Genomic DNA, 27,349 nt, shown 5'->3' on the forward strand with positions numbered 1-27,349 from the left:
CTACTTATTCATTGCTGTAAGACTATGTTTCTAAAGTATGAAAGACAAATTTTTAAATCTCTGCATTTTCAGATTTCTTTGAATGGGTCATTTGAAACTCACAAACATCCATTTTCATTAAAAATAAGGAAAATAATAAAACCATCGGTTTAATAGCAATGTTTTGTCTTGTTTTTGAATAGTCATAACGTTTATAAACTTTTGTTTTGATTAATTAAAGATTTTTCTGTAATTTAGAAAAAAAGTGCTCCTGAATATTAAGTTGCTAATATGGGACCATCCATAAACCACGTGGACATTTTTTTGGGAATCTGTTACCCCCCCCCCCCCCCCTTCGTGGACAATTGTCCATACAAAAAAATCTTTTTTGTATGGATCGTGGACAATCGCCATTCCCCCCCCCCCCCCCTAAAGTGTCCACGTGGTTTATGGATGGTCCCTATGCCTATGTGGTGCTCAGGTGCAACAAATGGAAAAGGTCGAAAAACATGCAAAATCGGTCCAAACTCACAATGTTATTCACAGGGGTTCTTGTCCAAGTTCAAATGATAGCAGAACATTTTTTGTTTCATAAAATTTTGTGTTTGGTAATTTTTACGGGCTTTTGAAAACAGGTCTTATAAATTTCCCTAAAATTGACCCATTTTTGTTTACATTTCGCCCTGTTACCTTTCTTGTGTTTCACCAAATTTGATGAAATTTGGGGAGATGTCAGTATACATTCTACATGAACACCTGCAACTTGAAGCATCATGAAAAGTTGTGTCAGTTAAGAGATATTAAAGTTCAAAGTCTTGGTGCTCTGGAGTAACCATCGGCGGGAGAGGGGTAGTAATTTTAACTATAGTATATATGTGTACATATATGTTTAGTGCCATTAATCATTTAATTAATCACCCACCTAAATAAAAAAATTACGAGTTGTGAAGCTGAACAATACTTGCTTACTTTTTCAAATGATCGTATGTACATAGGAAACCCATGGAAAATTGGTTGTTTTGAAAAAGTAATCTAGAATTGTTATAAAGCATATTTAAAGCAAAACAATGTAAACGTGCCAATGTGAGTTTTAAACAAAGGTATATCCTGCTATTATTGCCTTTTAAATTTCAAATTTTCCAGGAAATTTTATTTTTAATGAGTTTTGTGACAATTAACAAACAAGTCAATTATGCCAGAAAATAAAATAATATAAAGAAAACCCAACTACGGGGAATGATAATTGGGTACTAAAGCCCTATGTAAATTTTTATGTACAACGGTAAAAAAAAGATTTAAAACCATTTCTGATAACTTTTTTTTCATTTTAATGCAACAATTTTTTTTGACAGGACAACATTTTTTCTATGGATCAACTATGGTTCCCTTGGAACGAGCTGTCAAGTAGGAGCTTTTCTGTCAAGAAAGACCGCGAGGTTAATTTTTCAAAATTGATTTAAAAATCCATTTTAAACTCTTTGTGGTCGTACAAAGGGTCATTGTACTCAGAAAAATAAGCTTTATCGCTGTAAACAATAATATAAGCAATCTAAGCTTCATTTTAGGACCCAATTGCTGAAGGTTGTAGAGTTTGTTCTAAATAATCAGTAAGGAATAAAAACAAAATAAGATATAAAGCAATGCTTAAATCAAAGGAAAAAAGAAGTAAAAATTATTGTAGAACAAAAGTAGCTCACAATGACTTTCTTGTCTCAAAAAATTATTTATATATATTGAGCAGAAGAAGGTGAGAACATTTATGGGAAATGTGAAAAATGCTTTTAATCAGAATAGTTTTGGTGAAAACAAGTGACTCATCAACACTTTTGCATGACATTGTTAATTGAATAAAATCCGATAAACTGCAAAAAAAAATCGTTTCCCCTCATTCGGTACGATGTGATGCGATACCCGCAATTACTGCCCGTCGCCGATAATCACAGTTAATCAACTCAGCGAAGAAAAAAAACATCAAATAACAATTGATGATGAGGCGAATAAACGGAGCAATAAGCCAGCATCATCCCTAACTGTACAAGACTCAAGAAATGGCTGGTTTTTGTCCACTACAGTTTTGGCCTGAAGGCATAAGCTTTGTAAGGATCGAAAAAAAACTACCCAGTTTTAATACTAATTGGCGATCACACTTCTTGCAAGTTCTCAACTCAACTACTCTAGTACGAATCTAGCGGTTCTCCTCGCAGTAGTGTGATTTTGCATATGTGCGAAGTGCCCCCCCCCCCCCCCCCCCGGAAAACCGGTAGAATCCGGGCAGGAAGGCAATCTGGTTTAATTAAATTCATTACGAATGCATCTCGGGCAGCTTTTGAACGGAAACGTTTCATTTAGTTGATTGATAGCCTGTGAGTGATGTGCGTTGTTTCTCAGCTCACACCCGGGGCCGTTTAACGATGAGTAGAGTAACTACCTGTTTGGGAGTGGGGGTGTGAGCGGATAATTACTTACGGTTATTTGTAAGTTTCCGCACTACTATTTGTCGATCGGTTGCGATAGAGCGCAATCAATGGGATTTGCGATCGGACATGAACCCATTGTTATGATGATTACATCTGCCTACAAAGTAGATGAACTCGATCTGTAGCATTTTGTTTTTCCTCACTTTATTTATCTCTTTTTTTGTTTTTTTTTTTTTGTGAAACTATCATACCGTAATCTGGGGTGAATCGGGACTACAGTCTGAATAGGGACAGCAGTTTTTAGAGCACTTAACCCCTTCCCGCCCAGAGCAAAATCGAGATTTTTTACGTTTTTCACTATTACTCGTAATTGGATCGACCAAATTGGATGAAATTTTAATAGTTATAAGCTAACATTCTATATAAACTAATGCAGGTTGAACCAGGTTGAAAAAATGCATGGTTGCAGAGAAATTTAATTTAGAATACAAAAATTAGTGGTGCTCTGGAGTAACCATGGGCGTTAGAGGGTTAAAGCTTATAAATTTGAAAATGGATGTACACATTTTGTTGGTCTGAGTCTGACCGAAACCAACCAGAAAAATCAAAATATTGTGCTCCAACATGGTTAAAACTGCTGTCCCAATTCGCCCCATGTGTCCCGATCGCCCCAGATTACGGTAGAGTTTTTTAATCTGCACCATAATAATTCAATGTTCTATCAAAACAATGATCTTTATTTGTTGAACATCTCACTCTCAAATAATGTAAGACAGCACGACGTCAGAAACATAAGAGCAAAGGGAATATGCAAAACTGGCCAGGCCTAACGGCGTAATGTTAACCGCAGACACAATTCTTTGCATTGTTCAGAGCTTCATGACATTTTCTCTTTTTCTACATGCGACTATTCCTGATTCAACAGTGCATGATCGTTTAATACATTGTTCTCAAAAACTAACCCAATTTATCCTCCCATCAGGTATTCGACAGACTGACGAAAAAGTCCCCAAACTACAAAGACCGGATCAAGGTGGTCGAGGGTGACCTGGAAAAGGAGAACCTCAGCCTGTCGGCAGAAAGCATGGAGTACCTGCGGGAGAACGTCAATATAATTCTACACATTGCTGCCACCGTCAAGTTTGATGAAGAGATCATCAAAGCCATCAGAATAAACCTGCTGGGAACGCGGGAAGCGCTGGAGATCGGCAAACACGCCAAGAACATGGAGGTTGGTTGGGTTTTGGGGATGCGATTGGTGGAGTTTAAACAATTTCAAAACTTTCAGAGTTTCATCTACGTTTCGACGGCCTACTCCAACAGCTACACGGACCACATTGAGGAGCGCGTCTACCCGGTGGACTTCAACCCGGAGAAGGTGCTGGCGAACCTGCAGGACGAAAAGATGAAGGAAGAGCTGTTCAAGTACTCGCTCAAGTGGCCAAACACGTACACGTTCACCAAGTCGCTGGCCGAGGTCCTTACCCAGAACTACCGTCAATACTTCCCAGTGGCCGTTTTGCGGCCATCCTGCGTTATGCCTGCCATCGATGAGCCCATCCCCGGCTGGTGCGACAGTATCTACGGCCCGAACGGCACCTTTATCGGCTGGTACTATGGCTTGATTCGGACGACCCAAATCGACCCACATGTGCAGATCGACACGGTGCCGGTGGACTACGTTAGCAACGCGATCATCGCCGTCGGCTGGAAGACGTACGCCACCAGGTGAGAAGGTTGTGTTTCGAGGATATGTTCAAGATTTAACTGTGTTTTCTCAACTTAGGGAACAAGAGAAGGAAGTACTGGTCTACAACTGCATCAGCTCCGCGGACAATCCCCTTACGTTTGGTAAGTCAACTATAACTATAAGTTCGTCTTAAGGCCTTTTGAATAACCCTGAAAATTGCGACATTTCAGATGAACGACGTCTCGAGTGCGCAAAGGTTGTTGAAAAGCACCCCCTGCTGACGGGGCTGTACACACCACTATCCATTGTAACCAGCAGTGACACCATGTTCCGGATCTACTCGCTCTTTCTGCACTACCTGCCGGCGTTCGTGCTGGACACGGCTATGCGGCTACGGGGCGAGAAGCCCCGGCTGGTGAGCACGTACAACAAGATCGACAAGGTGGTCGAAACGGTCAGGAAGTTTACCAACACCACGTTCTTCTTCGACAACCAGAACATGCGCGATCTGTACGTCCAGTAAGTAGCCTAACCCGCAACCGATCCCAACATTGAACCATTTCTAACGAAAACGCATTTCCTTCCCCTCCGCAGAATGAACTCTGCCGATCACCGGCAGTACCCCTGCGACAACCGCAACTACAGCTGGCGGTTATACTTCGAGCGTGTTGTGCCCGGCCTCAAGAAGTACTTCTTCAAGGAGGATCTCAACAACGTCAAGCAGGCCAGACTGGTGCAGCGGAAAAAGGAACTCACGGTCCACAGCATCCTGGCGGTGATCTTAGCCCTTATTCTGTTCCAGCTGTACTACCTCCTGTTCTAAAATTCTAAACCCTTGTGATGTACAACGACACCCACCCTCCCGAATTGAAATGCGCGCTGCTAGTCATCGCACACGAAACCGCACAAGCCTTAGGCCATCATGAAACAACCAACGACGACGACTACCCAAAACTGGAAGGAAACAATGCAAAGCATAGTACTTGGAATAGACCATGCTGGTAAACCATGTGGACACAACGCCTTCTTTATTTCCCTCCCCCTCTTCCCGAGTGTCCATCTGCTTTACAGGTGGTTCCATTTACAAAAAAAAATATAACAACATTTGACACTATTTGCTCAATTTTCAACAGAATGTTGCGACATTCGTATAGTGTCTCTTTTTATAAATATTTATTAAAATAAAGTGTGTAAGTCTACCAAATCGTTGCCATTTATTAATATCATAATTTCCCTTTCTAAACAGGGCTCAGACCAATTCAAAATTATTGGACCTTTTCAAAAAAAAAACTCCAGATTTGAGCTCAACAGCGGGGTCGTCGGAATCATCGCACAGTGGAAAAAGACGATTACATCCACATCTCGCAACGCGGCTGGCCCCAAGTTCTGCCAATACTTTTCTTATGTGAGCAGTTCTCTAAGAAATCATTGGCTGAAACTTTTATGGTGCTTTCGGTATGCCCAAAGAAGCCATTTTGCATCATTAGTTCATATAATGTTCCATACTAATTTGGCAGCTGTCCATACAAAAATGATGTACGAAAATTCAAAAATCTGTATCTTACGAAGGTATTTTTCGATCGATTTGGTGTCTTCGGCAAAGTTGCAGGTATGGATAAGGACTACACTGAAAAAAGATACACGGTGAAAAGTGATTTTTAATTTAACTAAAACATTAAAACTTGATTTGCTAAAAAACACTATTTATGGAGTATTTTTTTTAAGTTCCAATAAACCAAATATTCAGTTTTTACTTTTTGGGTGTTTTTAACACCCCTGACTCAAGGCGATTTTAAAAACACTCAAAAAGCAAAAACTGGAAATTTGGTTTATTGGACCTTTTTTAAAAAAAATCCAAATTTTTATTTTTTTATTTTTTGATATGTTCAAATCCCAACTTTTCGAAAATTTCCAGAACAGGAAAAACCAAACTGATTTTTTTCAAAAAAAAAAAAACAAAATGTTGATCGCAAACAATTTTCAACTTCATTTTTTATGAAAAATCAAATTTGCAATCAAACTGTGCACTGTTTTCCAGTTATAGCCACTTTAAGGTAACTTTTTTGGAAATAGTCGCAGTTACTAATTTCAATATTCATTCAATATTACGCCCTTTGGAGATGTTAGTATTGATTTGAAAATTTTGAAAATATTGTTTTTGAGAAGATCGGAAAATTCCAAGAATGTTTCACATTTTATCATTGTAATTCGGACCATTAGTTGCCGGGACCGTGGTGTAGGGGTAAGCGTGATTGCCTCTCACCCAGTCGGCCTGGGTTCGATCCGAAACGGTCCCGGTGGCATTTTTCGAGACGAGATTTGTCTGATCACGCCTTCCGTCGGATGGGGAAGTAAATGTTGGTCCCGGACTAACCTAAAAAAGGTTAGGTCGTTAGCTCAGTCCAGGTGTAGGAGTCGTCTCCCTGGGTCCTGCCTCGGTGGAGTCGCTGGTAGGCAGTTGGACTAACAATCCAAAGGTCGTCAGTTCGAATCCCGGGGTGGATGGAAGCTAAGGTGTAAAAAGAGGTTTGCAATTGCCTCAACAATCAAGCCTTCGAACACCTAGTTTCGAGTAGGAATCTCGCAATCGAGAACGCCAAGGCAATGCTGTAAAGCAGGCCTGCCCAACGTCCGGCCCGCGGGCCGGATCCGGCCCGTGAAGCCATTTCATCCGGCCCGCGACGGCTTTTCAAAATAGTTTTATGACCGGTTCGTAAGGCTGTTCATGAAATATTAAATAAATACATTGATTGTCTGAATTAAAAAATTAGCTTCAGATCAATTTTTAACACATGATGTATCATAACAATATTCTTCATGTTTGAATTTAATTCCATCTTGCCAGAAAACAAAATTTTCCATTTCGTTAAATTGAAAAATCTATGAAAAAACTTAGATTGTTGTCTAAAAATGTACCAAAAGACAATAAATTTTAATTTCTTTCAGTTTTAACTGTATTTACTTCAAAATGAAGTTGTTTTTCTATTTTCCTAAATAAATAAGTCGTGCTTGCCATTACAATAGGGCACAAAACTTTTTTAACCAAGAGTGTGTCCCTTTCACACCTTATGTAAACTGTCATTTGAGTAAAAGGGATACACTATTGTTTACAAAAGTTATGTGCCCTTTTGAAATGTTAGGCTCCAAGTAAGCAAAAACTTATGTGTTTTTCCACAACAACTTTTCAGTGAAAAAGTTTTTTTTGAAAAAAGCTTTAAAAAGCAAACTATTCATACTGAAAAAAGATCGTTGCAAATATTTAGAAAACTTAAAAAAATGTCTCAAAATGAGTAATGAAATCAGGGAGCAAAAAATATATTTTTTCATAAACTTTAAATTTCTAAGAATAACGAATTGAAAACAATTAAATACATATTTTTTACCCTTTTTGAATTTTGTGTGTGTTTAAAATCGTTTTGAAATATTTGAATTTGAATAAAGGTGCACAACAACAACCCAAATAGTTTTTTTTGTAAAGGATGTTCGAATGCAAATTTCGTTTGAATAAATATTATCATGTCTCATTGATTCTTTATATTGTAGTGTTGAGGAAATTGAAGTTAAAAAAATTGCAACGACCATTGAAATTGGAATGTTTTTTGTCAAAAAGTATATCAAGGTATTTAATTGCAATCGTCAAAAACAATAACTATGCAATTTTAAACAAACAAAATTTTAAATAAGTCAAATAAACACATTTTTAAAAGATATCTTTGTTTTCCATTCTTCAAGATATATGAATCTTATTTGCAACACAAGTTTTTTTTATTTATTTTCTTTAAAAGAACGCAATCATAAATACAATTGAAATAAATCTGTTTACTTTTTCAACTTTTATCAAATATTAGTTCCGGCCCGCCACTGCTTTAGAAAAATCAGATCTGGCCCGCAGTGCCAAAAGGTTGGGCACCCCTGCTGTAAAGCGAATAATTTGATTTGATTTTTTTTAGTTGCTGAGATATCGACGTTAGAAAATGGTGGGTTGTTTGGCTTGAAAACTTAGAAAGCATCATTATTCCTGTTTTTAAACCTTTGCATTGCAATATGTCACCAAAGTTGAAATTTGATTTTATATCGAAAAATGAATTTGAAAAATTTCTGCGCCCATATTTCGATTTTTTGAAAAAATTGTATTTATTCAAAAATTCATAACTTGGTCAAAGATTTTTGCCCTTAGAACATTAAAAAAAATAAAAATAAATAAAAATAGTGTTTTTTTTGCAAATCAAGTTTTAGCGACAAAAAGTTAATTTAAAAATCACCATTTTTTAACGTGTGTCATGTTTCCATATCTACAACTTTGCCGAAGACACCAAATCGATCAAAAAAATCTTTCAAAAGATACAGATTTTTGAATTTTCATACATTTCATACATTTTTGTACGGACAGCTGCCAAATCGGTATGGAACAATCGATCGCAACGATCGCAATTGGACAGTTTTGCTACAAGAACTTGTATCGAGAAATTAAAAGTGCAACATGGAGTTAAACTTTCTGTCAAGCTTCTGTGAAGTTTACCATGACAGTTGCGAAAGTTTAACTCCATGTTACCGGCTCCCATCTCTCTTTTTAATTTCTCAATAATAAACCCGGAATCATTATTTGAAAACCCGGTGTCATGTCCCTCTGTCCGTAATATTGCACGTTTCTCTCAAAAGTATCGAGAAATTAAAAAGAGAGATGTGAGCCGGTAACATGGAGTTAAACTTTCGCAACTGTCATGGTAAACTTCACAGAAAGTTTAACTCCATGTTGCATTTCAATTTCTCGATACGCCGCGCGTTTTTTGTGACTGTGCCGTAGATATTGTTGCCAGCGATTTTCTGCATTTTTGGTGCAATAAAAACATACCTGGCAACAATGCAAGGTGATTTGAAGAAAAACATCAACAAAAACAAAATGCGCAGTATCCAGATTTTTAAGCGAAGATGGCGTTCGAATGGTGAACGTCCCAAATGTCAAAATCGTGCAGAAGCACCAACATTAGAAAATAAAATATGCCTGTCATACATTACACACTTTTTTCGTAATGTTGGTACCACTGCGTGATTTTGACATTTCGGACGTTCATCATTCGAACGCCATTTTCGCTTAAAAATCTGGATAGAGCTTTATGACGTTTCGCGTACGCACACTAGCGCACCATTTGATTTTGCTGGATGGACAAAATTCAACCTCAATCTTTTTCGTGTACGTACACGCAATACATGCACACGTAGATAACTCTATGGGATTTGACAGCGAGCATTTGATGAAAGTGCGGCGCGTCGTTTCTAGGCTGATATTGTCGCCGCGGCACTAAACCGAATTGAGCAAATTTAACTCTCGCGACGATTTTCTGTCGCGAAATATCTGTCAAGCATGTTTGGGTGATTTTGAATCAGTGTGTTTGCTTTTTTTGTTAGACGGCTTTGGATGTTGAGAAAAACGTGGCTGAATTTTTTGTGATTTGCCAAGAAAATGGAACGTTTTAGATGAAATTATTGTTTAAAATCTTGGTTTTAGTTCTGCTACCACTTAGAACTGTTTAAATTGGGGTAATTTATGAAGTTCAGTCGGTTTTCAGCTTCAGAAAAAGACGCAGAATGGAAAAAGTCTTGGTTAAACCAAATTCATTTGGAACCCCGATCGTTCAAAACTTCAAGTTCAACGCGGTGTTCCAAATTACAGTGGGCTTAAGTTTCTGATTACGGATAAATTTCCGTCTAAATAAAACAAAACAAGTGGCCATCATTGTCGAGGGACCTCAATCCGGTTCGTTGTGACCTTCCACCAGGAGAGTTTTGCTGAAGCGGGTTGTTGCGGGTAAGCTCTAGAGACAAAATGGGAAGACCTAGCCATCAATTTGAAAATCAAAAGCGCTGTAATTATCCTCTCCAAGCTAGACATCATGAAATGGTCCATCCGGTTGATCGAATCCACGCTCACAGAAGATTTCCGGTAGATTTTCGTGATCGATTCCGTGCTCCGTGTAAGTCGCGGCGCGAATCTTTTCGCAACTCAACTGGCGACATTTCAGTTAGGTGCCGCGGCGAAATTTTGTTTTGGTTTCGCGTGTGACATTTGGAATACACTCAGAAATGAAACAACAGAAAATTGCTTCACGAGATGAAAAACACTCGCGCTGTTATTTCGATTTATTTCAAAAACCTTGTCTTTTTCGGGAATACGCGCAATATTGTCTTCAAACTAGAGACCCTAAATAGGGAGACTGGTCTAAGCTTGCTAAATTTTCTGTTTTTAGCTTGGCAACACTGATAAGTTTTGCTGGGCGTAATGGAAAATTCTCGTTTGGATACGTCAAACTCGTGCCTGTTTGGGTACGTCAAATTCACTTCGACCTGTCCCCCTATTTAGGAACTCTACTTCAGCAAGACAAAACGGATTTCCCTAAAAATTTTGCAACCCCGTGTAAAAAGTAATAAATTTAACCAAACTAGCCCAAACTGGTTTAACCGTGTTTATGTTTTGACGTTTCTCAAAATCAGCTGTTTTGCTTTCAGTGCAGTTTCATAACAAATCGCTCCGTATCGTGCACTGCCTTTACTGTTTTTAGTGAAATTCTGTGTAGTTTTGTTCCTTATTCACAGCAAAAATGGCCCTGTTTTATGTTGTGGACTACACTGATTCCATCGATCAGTATCGGATTGGCCAAACCCGTGTCAAAAAGCGCCACAAAACCGAACTGAACGAAGACGAAGGAGTTCGAGTTGTGCACACCGATTCGTTGGATTTGAACCACTTTCTGGCGAATCTGGAATGCTTCCCGCGGTACCGTTTGAGAATTGCCAATGCGTTGCTGGATTTCTGTCCGGAACGCCAGAAGCTTGCAGTTAAGCTGCATCCCCCTAGCAGGGAACCGATCGATTACGAGTGGTGGGTTTAGCTGAGACGTTGCGTTTTGGAAGGATCTAGATTTTTCAAGTGTCGTTCTGTGATTTTAGGGGTGAACGCGCGAACCGTATACTTTGGGAGCGGATAGAGCTGGACGAGATGATGTCGTGGCTTTCAACCCTCGGAGGGGCCTTCTCCGCGCTGGGAGATTACAAGCTGGCTTGCGTAAGAAATGCCTCAAATTTTAACCTTGACTCGCCAACTAAATTTGTTCTCCACTTTCAGGCGGACGTCGCCGGCAAGATCTCCTTGCAGCAGATGAGGTTCGCACTGCGGCTGGGCGAACCCTCGCTGATTGCGCGCTGCCGTCTGTACATGGCCATTTCGCTCATCCAAAAGTACCAGTTCGGGGCGGCGAAACGCATCGTGCAGCAGATTTACCGCGCCGAGAAGCGCCAGTACGAGCCGGACACGCGCCTGCTCAAAATGTGCCTCGGAATTTGGTCCAAGCTGCGCTACGAGTACGAGCTGTACCAGAAGCGGCTGAACCGACCCAAGCAGTAGAAGTGGAGGAAGCTAAGATGGTGGCGGTTGAACCGTTTGCTGTGGATTTATCACTTTTTGGATAAGGAAAACTTTAGTCATTATTATTGTAAAAGGAAATTTCGTTGTAAATGAAAAGCACTTTTTTCACAATTTCATATCGTTGCATTCTTTATTTTCTTTAAAAAATGTGTATTTGCTTACTCATGTCTCTGTGTCTCCGTGTCCTATTTTGTTATACCTTGGGACAATCATTTTAATTATTATTGTTATTTAAATACAGTTTACATATTAACTATATATATAATATTAATTCTTGCCGCGAAAGAAGCAAGAATGGCTTCCACAATATTTGTTTTTTTTTTCAAGGGTGCGCGTGTGTGAGAAGAAGAGAATCAAAACCAAAAAATAAACACGTCGAGATAGTTGGTTTACTTGGCCAGCGTGCCCATCGGATCCCACGCGGGCAGCACGGTCGGCGGCAGATCGAACACGTCCAGCACGTCCTGCGGCACTATGCTGCGATCGACGACGACCTCGAACACAAACTCCTTGAACCACTCGGCCGTCATGATGAGGTAGCCTTTTTCGCCGCGGTCCTCGCCCCACGAGTTCTCCACCCGGAACTTGGTCGGCCGCTGGGTGTTTTGCTGAAACGAAAAAAGATTTAAATTTTATTATTTTCAACAATTGGGACCAAAAATTAAGTTGATAATGCTGATAAAAAAAAATCAATTCAAGTAATTTTATTAGGAAATAATAAATTCACAATATATCGTATTTGTTTTAGTTCCTACCAACTATAATTAGAGAGAGAAGTAAAAACTACAAAAAATGGGTATATTTCCCCTATTGTAGATGTACTTCACCATCAGCTCACTGAGAGCTTGGAATTGATCTGCCTTGTTTCGGCAGGCACGACAGCATCTCTCCAGCAAGAGCAAAATACAACCGTACAAAATCGGCAGCAAACAAGGGGCTGGGAACTCTAATATCACTTAGGAATACTGAGTATACTAACGATATTCCAGTATACTTGTTAGTATACTAACCGAAAAGCAATAAACGGTTAGTATATTAAGATACTCTCAGTATATTGGTAAGTATACTGGAAATATGTAAAGGAAATAATAAGTATACTAACATATATTTTGATATACTGGGTAACATAATAATTATAGCTCTAAGAGTTTCTACCCCTTGGCAGCAAAGCGTTTTCGTACTGTTCTGCAACATAAAGGTGCTAGGGTATTTGTCCCTATTTTGGGCCTACTAAGCCGAGCGCACTTTTTATTTGATGTATTCTCAAAGGCTGCTATAGGCAGCCTTGCTTTTATTCATGAATAAGTTGGTTTTTTAATACTAACGCTCTTACATATTCACATTTTTGACGAAAGTACTTTATATTTATGTATAAGCCCGAGAAACTGAAACATTTTTTGTCCTTATTTTGGGGATATTGCTTCTAGCATACGGCCTTCTTTGTACATATTTTCGGCCTACCTTCTAATTGGTTGAAATCTCGAAGCACGTGGCGAACTTTTTTGACGTACGGTTCAGCCCCAGCTCGTACAGTACAGCCGCACAAATTCGGTCGACAAACATGCTCAATCATTGTGATGTTTTAAGCCACAAATCAACATTAGAACGATCGATTTCACTTGCATTACGTGCATAATTAGCTTCGACATGATTTATATCATTCTTTACGAGTTTTAAACATAACTAAACATTCGTTGCATAGCCAAACAACAAGCCCGTAATATGCAAGAAACACTGTAACTTGTGAAAAGTGCACACACACTGTCACAATTTGTAGAAGTGTCAAATGGACTGAATATAGAGCCATTCTCTCCGAAATGGACGAAGTTATTAATCAGTTATTTTATTGATTTGGTGGCAGTTTGGTGATTGTTTTTTCAACGGGATTGTGCAACCCACCAAAAAAAATATATTGCCGGTGGTTGGAGATTCGGGGGACGGCTCTCATTCGTTTGCTGAGCGATGAAAGCCGTGACGCTTAGTGTCAACAAGCGGTAAGCAAAAGTGGTGAAAATTTTCGCCAACTAGCGATTTGCCAAGAAAAAAGTGAAGAGTGCTATTTTTATTGCTTTATTTCTAATTTAGAAGGAAAAAGTAAATTATTCTTGCCCACCAAAATGAAGATAATGACTGCACGTATCATTAGCAAGTGGCAGATTCTTGCCAGATTTGGTGAAATGCTCAATTTCGTGGAATTAAGTTTGGTAGACCCAAAATAGGTACTAGGCCCAAAATAGGGACAAATACCCTATTACGCTATGGTAAACAAAAAAAAAAGCTAACTCGCACTTTTTCGCGAAAAAAAAATGAAATGAAAATTTGTCAAACTCGCAAACTTGTTTCGAGACAATCCATAAACCACGTGGACACTTTTTTTGAATCTTAGGGCTTAATATTGAATGTTCTTCACTGAAGTACTTTTTGATTGCAAATTAAATTTTACATCGAAAAATGAAATTGAAAATTTTTTACGACCAATATTTCGATTTTTTGAAAAAAGTTGTATTAATTCAAAAAATCATAACTCGCTCAAAGATTTTTAGCCCATTCTGGAAATTTCTGAAAAGTTGGCATTTGATGTCCTCTACAACATATAAAAAAAATAATAATAATAGTGTTTTTTTGCAAATCAAGTTTTAGTGACAAAAAGTGAAATTAAAAATCATCAAAAAAAAAAAATTACCGTGTATCATTGTTTTCATTGTAGTCCATATTCATACCTACAACTTTGATGAAGACACCTAATCGATCAAAAAATTCTTTCAAAAGATACAGATTTTTGAATTTTCATACATCGTTTTTGTATGGACACCTGCCAAATTTGTATGGAAAATTATATGGACAAACTAATGATGCAAAATGGCTTCTTTGGGCATACCAAAGGCACCAAACAGTTTCAGCCGGATTAAAAAATACAAAAATTAAAATTAAAGAAAAAAGACGATTCCGTAGAGAACTGCTCACTTTCAGAAGCACATAAGTGCCCTGAATTATGAAAATCTGACTACTCAATCTGATGGTTTGAATAATGAGTCTAATTCGGTCTAATTGATAGAACACTGAAATATCCGCCCTTTTGTGTCTATTTTAGATAGCATTAACCTGGGTGCTGAAAAGACAGAATGCGTAACGTGATTTTTGAATGCTCCCTACTGCTTTCCACTAATACGACTGCACTACAGCTGTAAACATAAACAAATTAGAAGGCTATGTTCAAGCTCAAGCGTGACATGTTTTTTTGCTGCTAAAGTGACTCGTTTTGAAACATTTTGCATTTGTTGACTTTTGACTTTTCGCTAAGAAATTATATTAAAGAGGCCTTTATGGTTTCCACGTGACGAAAAATTTGCCTCAGAAGTGGGTGGAATTTAGTAAATCATAATGGATGTTTCGAGATTACGAGTCTTTGAAGCGCAGTGATAATATCGGAGTAAGATTATTCTATATTATGTCGCAGGTGCCATTCATAGTTATTGACAATTCGTCGTTAACATTTCAAAATGCGTCATAAAAATGGGCTTTCCGTGAGATAAAGCGCTTACTGAAATGTTAGTGACACTTCTGAAGATTAATTTGCTTCGAATACTTCAAAAGTTCGACGCCATCGACTTTTTTTATTACAGACAAAGTAAATTAAGTTTTACCGCTTCTCTTCTTGCATAACTTCTGTGAAAGAGAGAGTTGAAGAGAGCGAGCTGAAAAGTACGAGAACGTGCTGCAAAAAAGTGACTTAGGCTGGCTGCAGAATTCTGCTATTACGGGCTGGCTATCAACTGGTCCAGGTGGAGAACCGCTCCCAGAAGCGACTATTCTAGCGAAACGCTGTATTGGCTGATGGGACCGCACCGCCGCCAGCTGCTGTAGCGGTCAAGCTCGCTGTCTTCGGAGGTTGGCGCTTTCTTCTACTTGTTCTGCTCCTCGCAGAACCTTATCCGCGCGACACAGCCACGGAAATTCGCCGTGTGGTTTCCACCATAGTTCGCGCACTTAACGCCCCGGTGTGGAAGATTGCAATTTCTGGAACCGTGTCCGAATTTTTGACAGCAGCATTTGATAGCATTGGGCTGCGTCGGACGGATTCTTCGTGTAAAATTGCCATGTCACTCACAAAGAAGCCGTCCAGTGCTTTAATCCGCCGTACGTCCTGGATTTTGACGGAACCCCGATCGAAGTACAGGAGTTTCAAGGTGTACGTACCTATCATTGTTGTCGATGTCGAGAACGCCTTTATCTCCCGAGGCTTAACTTTGACGCCCGCCAGGTTTTCATCCAGGACTGAACAATTTTTACCATGACCTTCTCTACTTTGAAGAATTCTAAGTTTCGCCACTTCAATTTGTTCATCACCATGTCAAAATTCAGTTTCTTCTGTGAATCACACGTTTTGGTAATTTTCAGACAATATTCAAGGCCATCAAGCAACTCGTCAACGTCGTCTGCCAACGTATCCAAAACAAAAACTAAAGGTGGTCGTCCTTCCTTCGGAGAGTTACACTTGTTCTTCTTTCTTGCTTGCGCACAAGTTAATCATCGTCATTGTAAAATTGATCTATTGACTCAATCAGCTTATACTCACATCAACGGACACTCCGGTAAACACCATGGCGTGGGTCATCATCGATTCTCCGTACAGCAGGCGGTCAGCCTTCGTCATCGTACTTTGAATGTCCACGCCGAATACTAGCTTAAAGTCGTGACTGCAAGGAAATGTAACATATTAGTAACACACTATTAACACACATGCTCTAAAGCCAACTCACATGTCCAGATCTTCAATACCCTGCTTGCCGGCAAACCGCTTGCTGACCTCGCACCCGAACCACACCGGTTCGCCCAGCTTGAGCGATTTAGTCACCAGATCGAGCAGCGTCTCCACCGGCTGGTTGTTGTACAGCACGGGCCGGCCCCCGACGACGTTCCCCAGACAGTCGACGGTGTACGAGCGGCCGTACGCGTTTGACGAGCGCGGATCCGTCACCAGGCACACCTTGTCGTCGACGTTAAAGTACGGTTTGACGTACTTTTCGTAAAAGTCAACCGGCTTGATCGGCCCAATGCTCAGGTACTTCTTGCTCTTGTCGTAGTACTCCCAGGTGAACTTCTCCGGCGGAATGCCCAGACAGATGCCGACCACGTTGTACACCTCGTTCATCTGCTTCTGGATGCGGGCCTGCACGTCCTCGTCACTCGCGCCCTCGGCAATCAGCGTACGCAGATCCCGAGCGTACTCGCGCAACTGAAAGGATTGAGACAGTGAGGAATCGCAAAAAAAAAGAAATGCTCGAGCCTTGACCTACCTTGCTCTTGATAACGGCGTTCATGCGCGTGCTCGCCTCGCAGCTGTAGCTCTCCGGGAAGCACTTCTTCGGCATGACGCCGTGCTTGTTGATCAGGTTGACCAGCATGTCCCACTGGCCGCCGTCGCAGGTCGGATCGGACAGCAGGAACGACACCAGCCGCCCATCGACTTCCGCTCCCCGGCGGGCCGTGTCCACCACGTTGTTCAGGAAGTAGTTGGCCCGCTCGATCTTATCCCAGTAGAACAGGTACGCCTGCGAGAACTCAAACTCGTCCAGGTTGAACTGCTTGATGAACGGAATGCGGATGCAGTTCAACGCGGCAAACAGCCAGCAGCGGCCGGAACTCTTCTGATTCGTGAGCGGTTTGCCCTCGTTCTCGATCTTGTACGTGAACACATGCTGGGTGTGTTCCAGCGTCCTACGCGACATGCACGCCTCGAACGGGTCTATCCGGGTGCACACGTTCTGCGCGAGCACATTCTTCGGGCACTCGTAAAAGTCCGACCGGGCCTTTTGGAAGAAGTCTTCCGTTAGGGGCGCTGCAATGAGAGAAAAAAGTGCTTAGTTAGTAATACGAAGGAATCGCTGGGAGATTGACGCTCACAACCCTTGCTACAACCGAAGGAGCAAAATCGCATCAGTGCCGAGAGCAGCATAATGGCCAACTGACGAAACCGGCTGATTGTAGGAAGTTTTCAATCAAACCAAATGGCAGGGTTGTTGGTACACAGGGAACGAATTCTTACTGAGATTAACGCTTTTGATTTCTTGTCGTTTCACTGCGGAAAGTGGGCCGCTGCTGAAGGCAGCAGCAACTGAATTCTTCACCAAGTAACGAGACGGAATTCTAGCAAGTGGACATCCCATTTTGCCTAAGGTTGTAGCAACAGATTGACATTTATTCTCTCTTGGACTCTAGTGTCTTAAAACTTTGTTTTAGCCTGCTTTGATTAAAGGTAAGAACAAGATTGTCCGTCTGGCCTGAACGCAAACGCAAAATTTTGCGCCTGTCATCATAGCCTGCCAGTCATCGACCATTGAACAAAGCAACCCCTGCAGATTGTTCGACTGACAGTTGATGCAAAAATCGAACTGGCACAGCGTTCTGCGTTCACCACTGCGTCGAACGGACTATCTTGTTCTTAGCTTAACCCTCTACAACCCAATCAAGTCTCTAGACGGGCTTCGACCTGAAAATTCGTCAAAAATCAATTTTTCAACCAATTTTTGACCTTTAAAAACATTGGAAAGAAGAACTCTTAAAATTTTAGAAATTTTTAGGGTTGGAAGTTTGACTTGTTTTATGTAACTTTGCCAATGTTTTAAAAAATGTAATTTTTGTATTGGTCAACTTTAGCTGTATTTTGTGTTCTAACATTTCCTATATTTTAGGTAAAAAGAAGTATGCAGTAATTTTTGTGATGTCCAACACTATGCCTCTAAGCATTTTTTTTTTTTTCAATTTAAATGATAATGGTGCCATTCTGAAGCGAACAATGTGAAAAATAAGCGAAAAATTGAAAAAGTGATTGTAAAAACATGAAAAAATTAGATAGGCAAAATGTAATAATAGGAAGTGCTAGAATAGGCCAAGTACCACCAAAAACGAACATAAACTTAACAAGATAAATTCAAATTAAAATACTTAAAGTCAAACAAAATAAAAATCATAAAACAAGAGAAGTAAAGTTTTTCGTAGACCAAAAGTTGCTCAAAATGACCTCCTTAACAGAGAAAAATAAAAATTTTCGAAAAAAAATTGGGCAGTAGAGAGTTAAGTGAGCTACAGGGCTACAGCCCAGTTATCCAACGCCCAGTTACCGAACAAGTTATGTATCAGACTTGCCGATTTATCTTTTAATGATCTCGTAAAAATGATTAAAGTTCAACTTTTTTTTTAAATATCAATGTAAACCATCTACTGCTCAATTTTTTCCAAAATTTTTATTTTTCCCTTGTTCAGGAGGTCATTTTGAGCAACTTTTGTTCTACGAAAAACTTTACTTTTCATGTTTTATGTGTTTCTTGTTTTATATTAAGTATTTTAATTTGCATTTATCTTGTTTAGTTTATGTTTGTTTTTGGTAGTATTTGGCCTATTTTACCACCTCCTATTATTACATTTTGCCTATATATTTTATCATGTTTTTTCAGTCACTTTTTCATTTTTTTGCTCGTTTTTCACATTTTTTGCTATAGAATGGCGCCATTATCATTTAAATTGTAAAAAATGCTTAGACTTAGAGGCATAGTGTGGGACACAACAAAATTTACTGCATAGGTACTTCTTTTTATCTAAAATATAGGAAATGTTAGTAAAAACGTTACATAATAATGGTTGGTGCCTTCCTCTCATTTATAGAGTGATTCCAACCCGCAGCACCTAAGAGGTCCTAATAAAAATAACAGACTACCTACAGACTTTTTGTCAAGATTATACAGACACCGCCTTTGAGGAAAATGGCATCCCTCTACACTTCTTTTTCGTGGCGATCAGACCCGACCAGTTGAGGTTATGTGAATCCAAACCATTTTTTAAACTGCTTGTAATTTAAGATAGGTAAGTCAGATCTTGAAAATTCTTACTCTACCTAAAAGGTCTTCTCATATGTTTTCTAAAAATATTTAACATGTGAGAGTTCCATGAAAAAACACCCTTTTACCCATAATTTTAATTTAATATGAAACAGTTTTTTAACATAACTTTTTAAATACATGATAAAACTGCATGAATTCAAATAGCAACAAAGAGGACGTTAAGACGGATCGATTAAAACCATTCCGGCCAAAATCGGTTGAACCTGTGAAGAGATATTCCAGTGACATCGATTTGATACACATGTCTACATACAGCCAAACACACAGACATTTGCTCGGCTGGTGATTCTGAGTCGATATGTACAAATGAAGGTAGGTCTAGGAGGTCTAAATAAAAAGTTCATTTTCCGAGTGATTTTATAGCCTTTCCTCAGTAAGGTGAGGAAGGCAAAAATCAGCCAAAGTTGACCCCTAAAAAAAAAACATTTTTTAAAACATTGGCAATGTCACATAAAACATAACAAACATCTGTAAGCCCATACATCCAATTGAAAATGGGAAATTTGACGAGCTTTCCGTTAAACATATTTTCTTTTTTTTTTTTTTTGGGAGGGTGATCCAGCCGCACATCGTTGATGTTGAAACCTCTAAACTGGGCCCTCGTCCTGTCACGTCCGTCAGTAGTCTTGTCGTACATTACAACTAGAATCAGATCTGCCAATGAATTAGTACACTTCGACCAAATAAACACTGACGCTGTATGGATCTGACTCTAGAATAAATGCACAGTTGTGTTTTATTCATAAGTCCAGAATGTTCAATTATTCATATAAGTCCAAATATTCATTTGCGGATAACTACCTAACTTGAATTGAATACAAGATTTAAAGCAACCTATCAAAAAGCTACTCTTATCTCAAATCCCCAACATTTTAATTAATAGCCAAAAAAAAAACGTTTCTTTTAAAACCTGTCTGGCTTCTTTTAAAAAACAAAAAAAATAACAGTTGATATTTTACAAGTCGTGAATTGAAAAAGAGACGACCATTTGTTCGTCAGAATTCCAGTAGATCCTCGATTCGCAACAATGATCGATACAATCATAATCCGACAACCGTTAGTTCAACAGATCAACGAATTTAGTCCGATATCATTCACTCTTGATTGATCGAGACTCTATGGAAATTTTGACAAATCAGAATGGTTTTTATGCTACTTGAATGAAAATCACCGATTCTGATAGAATTACTAAATTCACTGTTACTAATTTTGTCCCTAAATGACTAAAGGCAAAGTATAAAAAGTTGATATTTATAGTTAAAATCCTAAATTTTACAAACACTATTTTTTTAAACCCGCATCCTAACCTGACACCCACATTAAGATAGGGAAAAATCACATATGTAGCGGTTCATTGTACAAATGTGATATTTCCACTATCAGAGAACCTCCTTGTCTCGATGACAGCTTACCGGCCATCGATTAAGCCCTGAGACTACGCCAAAGTGGGTTCTCGCAGCATGAAGTGGTGTCCATGTGTAAAAATGGAAGCTTCAGCAATATACTGAACACTTCGATTTTAATTCCACATCGAATCAAATCATACTCTTTGCCAAACAAGCATCAAACCTATGACACTCATTATGACAAAGCCCAGGGAGCTTTCCGTTAAACATATTTTCGAGACTGAAAAATTAAGTCTGTCATATTGAAATTGCAAAAAACCGTCGAAAAACCTATTTTTTCAACATTTTTATTTTTAAAACCACTGTAGCTTCACAAGGATTGGACTCAGGACAATGGTCAATAAGGAGACTTTTATATAAAATTGTCTGGAGAATCGACTCTCGTGTTCGGTTTTTGAAAATTTTGACTTTAGAGCACTTTGAAAAAACACAGTTTCAGTAAATGATTTTTGTATTTTTTTAGGTGAGCTGCTCCATCCTGCATTTTTCGTGAGTCTTTTTGTAACATCTTAGGCTATTTTCATAAAAATTTTGAACGAAAAAAAATTTGAAGGCGCAATTTGACTTTTAAACTTAAAAATCAAAAAATCTCATAAAAGAGGAGTGCTTTTTTCTTTCAGTGTATTTTTTCGGAAAGCCCGTCAAATTTCCTACAAGTTTGTCTTTGACCACTTTTTGATACGATGCAATGGCTTCGAGATACAGGAATATTTAAATTACAAAATACAAAAATATTTAAAACACTTACGCCCTTCTCAAATGTTATTTAACTGGCTCCATATACACAAAAATTGCTTTTATAGGCCTAGGATAACATGTCTACAACGTTTCATTGAAATCGCAGAGGGTCGAGAAAAAAGTACCTAAAAAATTCCTGTTTTGGGCTGGAATTGCTCTTTAAGCAACTTGTTGCAAAACGTGTTTTTTAGCACTCGTCGTATTTATCCAACTCGGTGAACCTCGTTGGATAAATGTGCGACTCGTGCTGAACAAATCTGCTTTTTACAACTTGTTGCATAAACTAAAAAATAATGAAATGATGAAATCTAGCAAAACAGCCGAAGTGTAAACAAAGAGTCTATCCTGCACGTTTCTAATATAAGGCTGGTATGCTGATCGGAAGGAACGCAAAACTCCATATAAAAAAACGCACAAGAAACGGTCAAGGAAAGGGTCACGAAAAGATTTTTCTTAAGCGGTACACAGCTGAAAAGAAACAGAAACGGAAAGATTGCGTTTGACGTTTCTTCGTGCGGTGCTTGTTTGTAATATGTTTTGATGAAAAAATCAAAAAATTGTAATTTTCCATTTTGAATGCGACTGATAATTACAAACGTTTTAATAATTTTGTATTGGGTATAAAAATATTTAAAATTCCCGCCGAATCTTAAAAAGCAGAATATTGAAATTAAAAGGGCAGATTTAGTTTTTTGGTCGAAATGGAGTAAAAAAAAGAAGTTGTCTTTATAGATGTCGGCCATCGTGTCACCAACTACTTATTGCTAGTACCAAACAGCTACCGCTGGATTATGAGTCCCCTGCGCTGTCCGATTGATCAACACTCGCGGGTCCAAAATGGAGTAAATCGGAGTGAAATTAAACTTGACAATAATCATACAAATATCTATGTTTTTACTTAAAATACAATAATAATCTGAAATTTTGCAATCAAACCAAACAACAAATTCAAAAATATGAAAAACAAACATTTCAGAAATTTCAAATAACAATTTTTTTTAAAAATAATAAAGAAAATTTCAAAAAAAATCTGAAATTTGGAAATTCAAAATTAAAAAAATGCAGAATTGAATAATAATTATAATATTAAAGTTTGAAAATATAGAAATTCGTAAATACAAATTTCCGAAAACCTCGAAACTATAACAATCAAAAACTCTATTTCTTCCAAAATTAAAAAAAAATAAGAGTTTGGAAATTTAAAAAAAATAGAATTTGAGAATTTAAGAATTTAAGAATTTGAAAATTCAAGAAAACATCATTTGTACCAGCCTTGTTTTATAATTTCCAAATTTACTAATTTCCTGATTTCCTAGTTTCCGAATATCCTAATTTCCTAATTTACATATTTCCAAATTTCTAAACTTCCTAACTTCCTAAACTCCTAATTTCCTAGTTTCCTAATTTCCTAACTTCCTAATTTCCTGATTTCCTAATTTCCGAACTTCTTAATTTCATAACTTCCTAACTTCTTAATTCCCTAATTTCCTGGTTTCCTGATATCCTAATTTCCTAATTTAATTTCCTAACTTCTTAATTTCCTAGTTTCCTAATTTAAAAATTTCCTGATTTACAAATTTCCTAACTTCCTAACTTCCTAATTTCCTCATTTCCAAATTTCCTAACTTCCTAACATCCTAATTTCCTTTCATATTAATTTCCTAATTGCCTAATTTCTTAAGTTTCTAATTTCCTAATTTCCTAATTTCCTTGTTTCCTTATATCATAATTTCTTAATTTTCTTATTTTCTATATTTTACTAATTTGCCAATATCATAATTTCCAAATTTCCTAATTCCCTGGTTTCCTAATTTCCTGATTTTTTGATTTCCTTATTTCATGATTACATAATTTTTTGATTTCCTTATTTCATAATTACATTTTTTTTATTTTAGTTTTTCTAGATCAGAATTTAAGACTTTCTAATTTTTTGTTTTTTTTTTTTAAAGAAATTTTCAATTATTGTTTTCTTAATTTTGTTCATAATTGTTGTTAAAAGTTTTTGAATAAACATTTTGAATCTATTTAATTCCGATTTAATTTTAACTTTGAATATTTTTAATCATTTTATTTTTTCCTCGAAAGAACCTCAAGCGCGCACACCGTCAATTGCGCTCATACCGAACTGTCAACTTTTCTTGGGGGGGGGGGGTCACGAAAAGAACACGCAAAATTTCTTGACCGCGTTCCTTCCGATCAGCATACCGTACTATAAACATCAACTGACGTGAGCAGGACAGACTCTTTGTTTACACTTCAACTTCGGACCTTTTACATTGTTTTGCTTGAAATGAGTAATCCCTTAAAATGGCATGTCTCGTTATTTTTCATAATCAAAATACGAAAAATGACATTATTTTTGAAGGGACCATCCATAAAGCACGTGGACACTTTAGGGGGAGGGGGGGGGGGATGGTGATTGTCCACGCTCCATACAAAAAGATTTTTTTGTATGGACAATTGTCCACGAAGGGGGGGGGGGGGGTACGAGATTTCCAAAAAAGTGTCCACGTGGTTTATGAATGGTCCCGAAACTATTTTTTGCATTTTTTTTATGAAAATGAAATAAAAACATGTATTTTTCGAATGTTCAAAAATGAAATGGGTCGTACCGCTCCTACGTCATGATTCACGATCAGGGACAAAAATGACTCCTTAGGACAAAGTTTCAAGCAAATATGAGATGGGTTGGGACAACTGCTGTTTAAGTTGGCGGAGAATAACCCATTGTTATTCGAAAGATCTTAAAATGTCACGATACTTTTACTTTTTACATTGAAATTCGAACGCATATTTTTTAATTGCTTTTTTTGTTAGTAATATTTGCAACTCTGCCGAAGCAATCAAATCGGCCAGGAAGTCCGTTCTCAATATACAGATTTTTGAATATTTTTTAATGGCTTTTTCATATAGATGGTTGCCAAATTTGTATCCAGGTTTTTAAGTGAAGATGGCGTTCGAAAGGTGAACGTCCGAAATGTCAAAATCGCGCAGTAGCCCCAACATTACAAAAAAAAGTGGGGGTCAAGCCATGGCACACTTTTTCCTCAATGTTGGTACCACTGTGCGATTTTGACATTTCGGGCGTTCACCATTCGAACGCCATCTTCGCTTAAAAACCTGGATAGATACTTGTATGGACAGACCATAATGAAAGATGACTGCTTTTGTCATAGAAAAAGTACACACAAAGTTTCAAACAAATCAAAAATCATTATGGCATTCAAATGTGTAACAGGTTATGTTCAACCATCAATTACGTTTGAACTTAGAAATAGACATTTAAAAACAAAATCTACAGTAAAATCATTTCAACAACCCTGGAATATTATTACTTAACGCAAGGAGATAAGATGAGTTCTATGCTCTCTAGGAAAAAAAGGAACCTGATCACATTTCAAGTTCACCCGTTGCGGAATGAATATAAAGTTCTTGATAAGACTGAAACCCCTTTCAAGAAAGTGTGCGCGATAATTATAGGTTTATGCAAGGCAACAAGATTAGCATGGTTGTGAGTCATTATTGTGACGAAATTATTATTTGCTGTAAGTATTGAACGTTTGAACATGTTTGACTTTAGAATTTGATAAGCAATGCATTTGGAAAACAATTCAACTCATATCTGAGTATGCAACAACTGTTTACTGCTTTGGCTCAACAGCGTAAGCTTGTGATACTCGGAATTGAAATGCAAACAACCAAACGCCACAGTGTCATGTGCACTATTTACATAAACTGTGTCTCCGGTGTGTTTACTCAAATAACTCAACCGCCCAAGATAAGATAAACAGCGCAGCTTTTCGCGACGACTGTTAACGACGACGTGCAATTCGTTACAAGAGATACTAACAATATGATGACCCGCGCGCGGTGATGGTTATTCGTCGCCCCTTTCACAAACAAACTCGCAGCAAAAGTGCATCGTTATCAACAACAGTCCTGTTGTTGTTGTCGTCGTCGGAGCTGCTGCAACTTGTAGGTCACCGAATCCGTTAACTCGAGGCCACTTGAGGGCTTGTTCAAGTCTGGTCACGATCACTTGCGGGTATGTGCTGCTTTGCATGTGCATTGAGCTGGATAACCGGATTATGACTGCAAGCAAATCGAGGCAAGGATCTACAAAAGGATCTCTGAGGTCTGATTTTTTTTTCTGTAGAAGTCTGAAATTTCCAACAACTCGATTTATGGATAGCCCCATCGTAGAAATTACTGAATTGTTTTTGAGAATATTTATATATTTTATGCACAAACCATTTTGTGACTTTTTTTTATTGAAATTTAAGTATTTTATGTACATTATCACTTTACTACAGTTCATTTTGTAAAATACCCAAATTTTCACAAAACGTCGTGTTTTTTAAGCGACTTTCCAGCGACAAAAACGACACGTTTTGGCTAAAAGCCTGAACATTTTAATTATTTATTCGTTGTTTTATTGGTAAAAACAGGAAAATTACAAAAACGAGATAACTTTTTTCACTAAAACTGCGATAACTTTAAAATTTCAGCGATGACCTATACATGTTTGGGTAACAAAATTTTCGTAATTGAAAGACGCAACTTTTGATACCCAAACATGGTAGGTCATCGCAGACAGCTAAAAACGACCGAAATGGAGCGGAGTTATGATTACTCATTATATATTATTACCATGTTTTTTTTTTAAGTCGATCAGTGTTTAAATTTTAATCGAAAATTTAAATAGTTTCGAACCAAAACAGACACCCTCGCCCTACCGCGATGATAGTTTAAAGTTTTAACGTAAACACAGCAGGCTTCTTCACCAACACTAGCAGCCCAAGGCTGGGCTGATCTACAACTCCAACCAGCTGAAGCAAAACAAAATAGGGGAAGAGAAATGACGATGGGAGGGTGTGAGGGAGGGGGAGTTATTTTTTGTAGATACGGGATCTTGTCTGCCGAGGAGGAGGGGGAGGAATGATCGTGTGCGTTTGTGTGTGTTTCTGGCACGCTATTTACAGCTATTATTACCTACTGACTGACTTTCTTGAGCTGTTCGTAGAAAGGTCGAAGTTTTTATCATTGCGTTTTTCAGTATTATTGTTAAGTGTTATCGATTTGGATCCATTTTTGAAATGGAATATGTAGTACAAAAATGTATAATTTGAATATCATTCCAAATTAAGACTCAACTTTCACCAAACCCGAAAAGCGGTCATTTTTGAGGAAAAAGCCACAACAAAGAGTGTGGCGACAAGAAAACAAGTCTGATGTACAAAAAAGAAATAAATTAGAGCATGCAGACGGAGGAGACAGCCCCAGACAAAAGATGTCGTCGCTGTTTGCGAAAAAAAAGAAGACTCATTCTCTCTTTTCAAAGGTTTTCGGAGTACTTTTTTTTGCTGCTTATCAAATTTTAACTCAGCCTCTTCAGCTTATGAATTCCGCATTATATAAGTCACGCACGCAAAAGTTGCACTTACTTGGAAACATTCCTAATCCTTAATCGAAGTAGGCGCGTCTCGAAATCCACGAAAAAAAACTTTTATCCAAAAATCTCACTCAGGAACCGCTGCTTTTCAATGCTCCGCCGTCCGTTCTCCGCCTGCCAACTGATTTGTTTGACGCGAGACTTGATCGATAGCGATCGAAATGCACTTGAAATTGGTGGAAAAAAGGGACAAATTTGCAAATTCACCGCGACGCACCGAAACGAACCACGAATTCGATCTTGGACGAGCGGATGAAGACTGCAACTTGCCAGCAGCAGAAGGAAAGCCAAGTCACTCTGCGAAAAGTCTGTAGCGCGTAGTGTGGGAAGAAAGATCTGTAGGAGAAGT

General features: G+C 38.2%; 3 protein-coding genes across 5 annotated transcripts in view; 2 read left to right on the plus strand and 1 right to left on the minus strand.

Annotated features, from left to right (window-relative positions):
* The window catches only part of LOC120430878 (fatty acyl-CoA reductase wat-like), a 47,782-nt gene extending 42,492 nt beyond the window's left edge, over positions 1-5,290 (plus strand). For both annotated transcript variants that reach the window (XM_052711150.1, XM_039596007.2), the window contains exons 3-7: positions 3,379-3,627; positions 3,685-4,124; positions 4,183-4,247; positions 4,317-4,605; positions 4,681-5,290. In XM_052711150.1, the coding sequence (XP_052567110.1) occupies positions 3,379-3,627; positions 3,685-4,124; positions 4,183-4,247; positions 4,317-4,605; positions 4,681-4,909 (1,272 nt within the window). In that variant the 3' untranslated portion in view covers positions 4,910-5,290. The remainder of the gene's footprint in view (positions 1-3,378; positions 3,628-3,684; positions 4,125-4,182; positions 4,248-4,316; positions 4,606-4,680) is intronic.
* A 5,244-nt stretch (positions 5,291-10,534) lies between these two features.
* On the plus strand, positions 10,535-11,622 carry LOC120430877 (uncharacterized protein F58A4.6-like). Its single transcript, XM_039596006.2, has 3 exons — positions 10,535-10,963; positions 11,032-11,146; positions 11,207-11,622. Exons 1-3 carry the CDS (start codon positions 10,683-10,685, stop codon positions 11,483-11,485), a joined length of 675 nt encoding a protein of 224 aa, XP_039451940.1. The 5' UTR covers positions 10,535-10,682; the 3' UTR covers positions 11,486-11,622.
* LOC120430876 (bleomycin hydrolase-like) lies at positions 11,607-27,276 on the minus strand. 2 transcript variants are annotated; one of them, XM_039596005.2, is made up of 5 exons: positions 26,993-27,276; positions 16,804-17,345; positions 16,267-16,742; positions 16,083-16,203; positions 11,607-12,114 (listed from the first exon to the last, which is right to left on the minus strand). In XM_039596005.2, exons 1-5 carry the CDS (start codon positions 27,000-27,002, stop codon positions 11,896-11,898), a joined length of 1,368 nt encoding a protein of 455 aa, XP_039451939.1. In that variant the 5' UTR covers positions 27,003-27,276; the 3' UTR covers positions 11,607-11,895. The 2 variants fall into 2 exon arrangements, with proteins under 2 accessions (XP_039451939.1, XP_039451938.1); XM_039596004.2 differs by lacking the exon at positions 26,993-27,276 and adding an exon at positions 17,553-17,688.
* Between the last annotated feature and the right edge of the window lie 73 nt (positions 27,277-27,349).

The sequence above is a fragment of the Culex pipiens genome, chromosome 3 (assembly GCF_016801865.2).
Source record: "Culex pipiens pallens isolate TS chromosome 3, TS_CPP_V2, whole genome shotgun sequence".
NCBI lineage: Eukaryota > Metazoa > Arthropoda > Insecta > Diptera > Culicidae > Culex > Culex pipiens.

Bases quoted from the DNA above. Each gene is read 5' to 3' on its own strand.
- LOC120430876 (XM_039596004.2), bottom strand. From the start codon at position 17,673: ATGGGATGTCCACTTGCTAGAATTCCGTCTCGTTACTTGGTGAAGAAT. The intron at 16,743-16,803 runs GTAGGTCAAGGC...CAATCCTTTCAG, and splicing joins ACGCCGTTATCAAGAGCAAG to TTGCGCGAGTACGCTCGGGA. The intron at 16,204-16,266 runs GTGAGTTGGCTT...ATTTCCTTGCAG, and splicing joins GGTATTGAAGATCTGGACAT to TCACGACTTTAAGCTAGTAT.
- LOC120430877 (XM_039596006.2), top strand. From the start codon at position 10,683: ATGGCCCTGTTTTATGTTGTGGACTACACTGATTCCATCGATCAGTAT. The intron at 10,964-11,031 runs GTGGGTTTAGCT...CTGTGATTTTAG, and splicing joins GAACCGATCGATTACGAGTG to GGGTGAACGCGCGAACCGTA. The intron at 11,147-11,206 runs GTAAGAAATGCC...CTCCACTTTCAG, and splicing joins GAGATTACAAGCTGGCTTGC to GCGGACGTCGCCGGCAAGAT.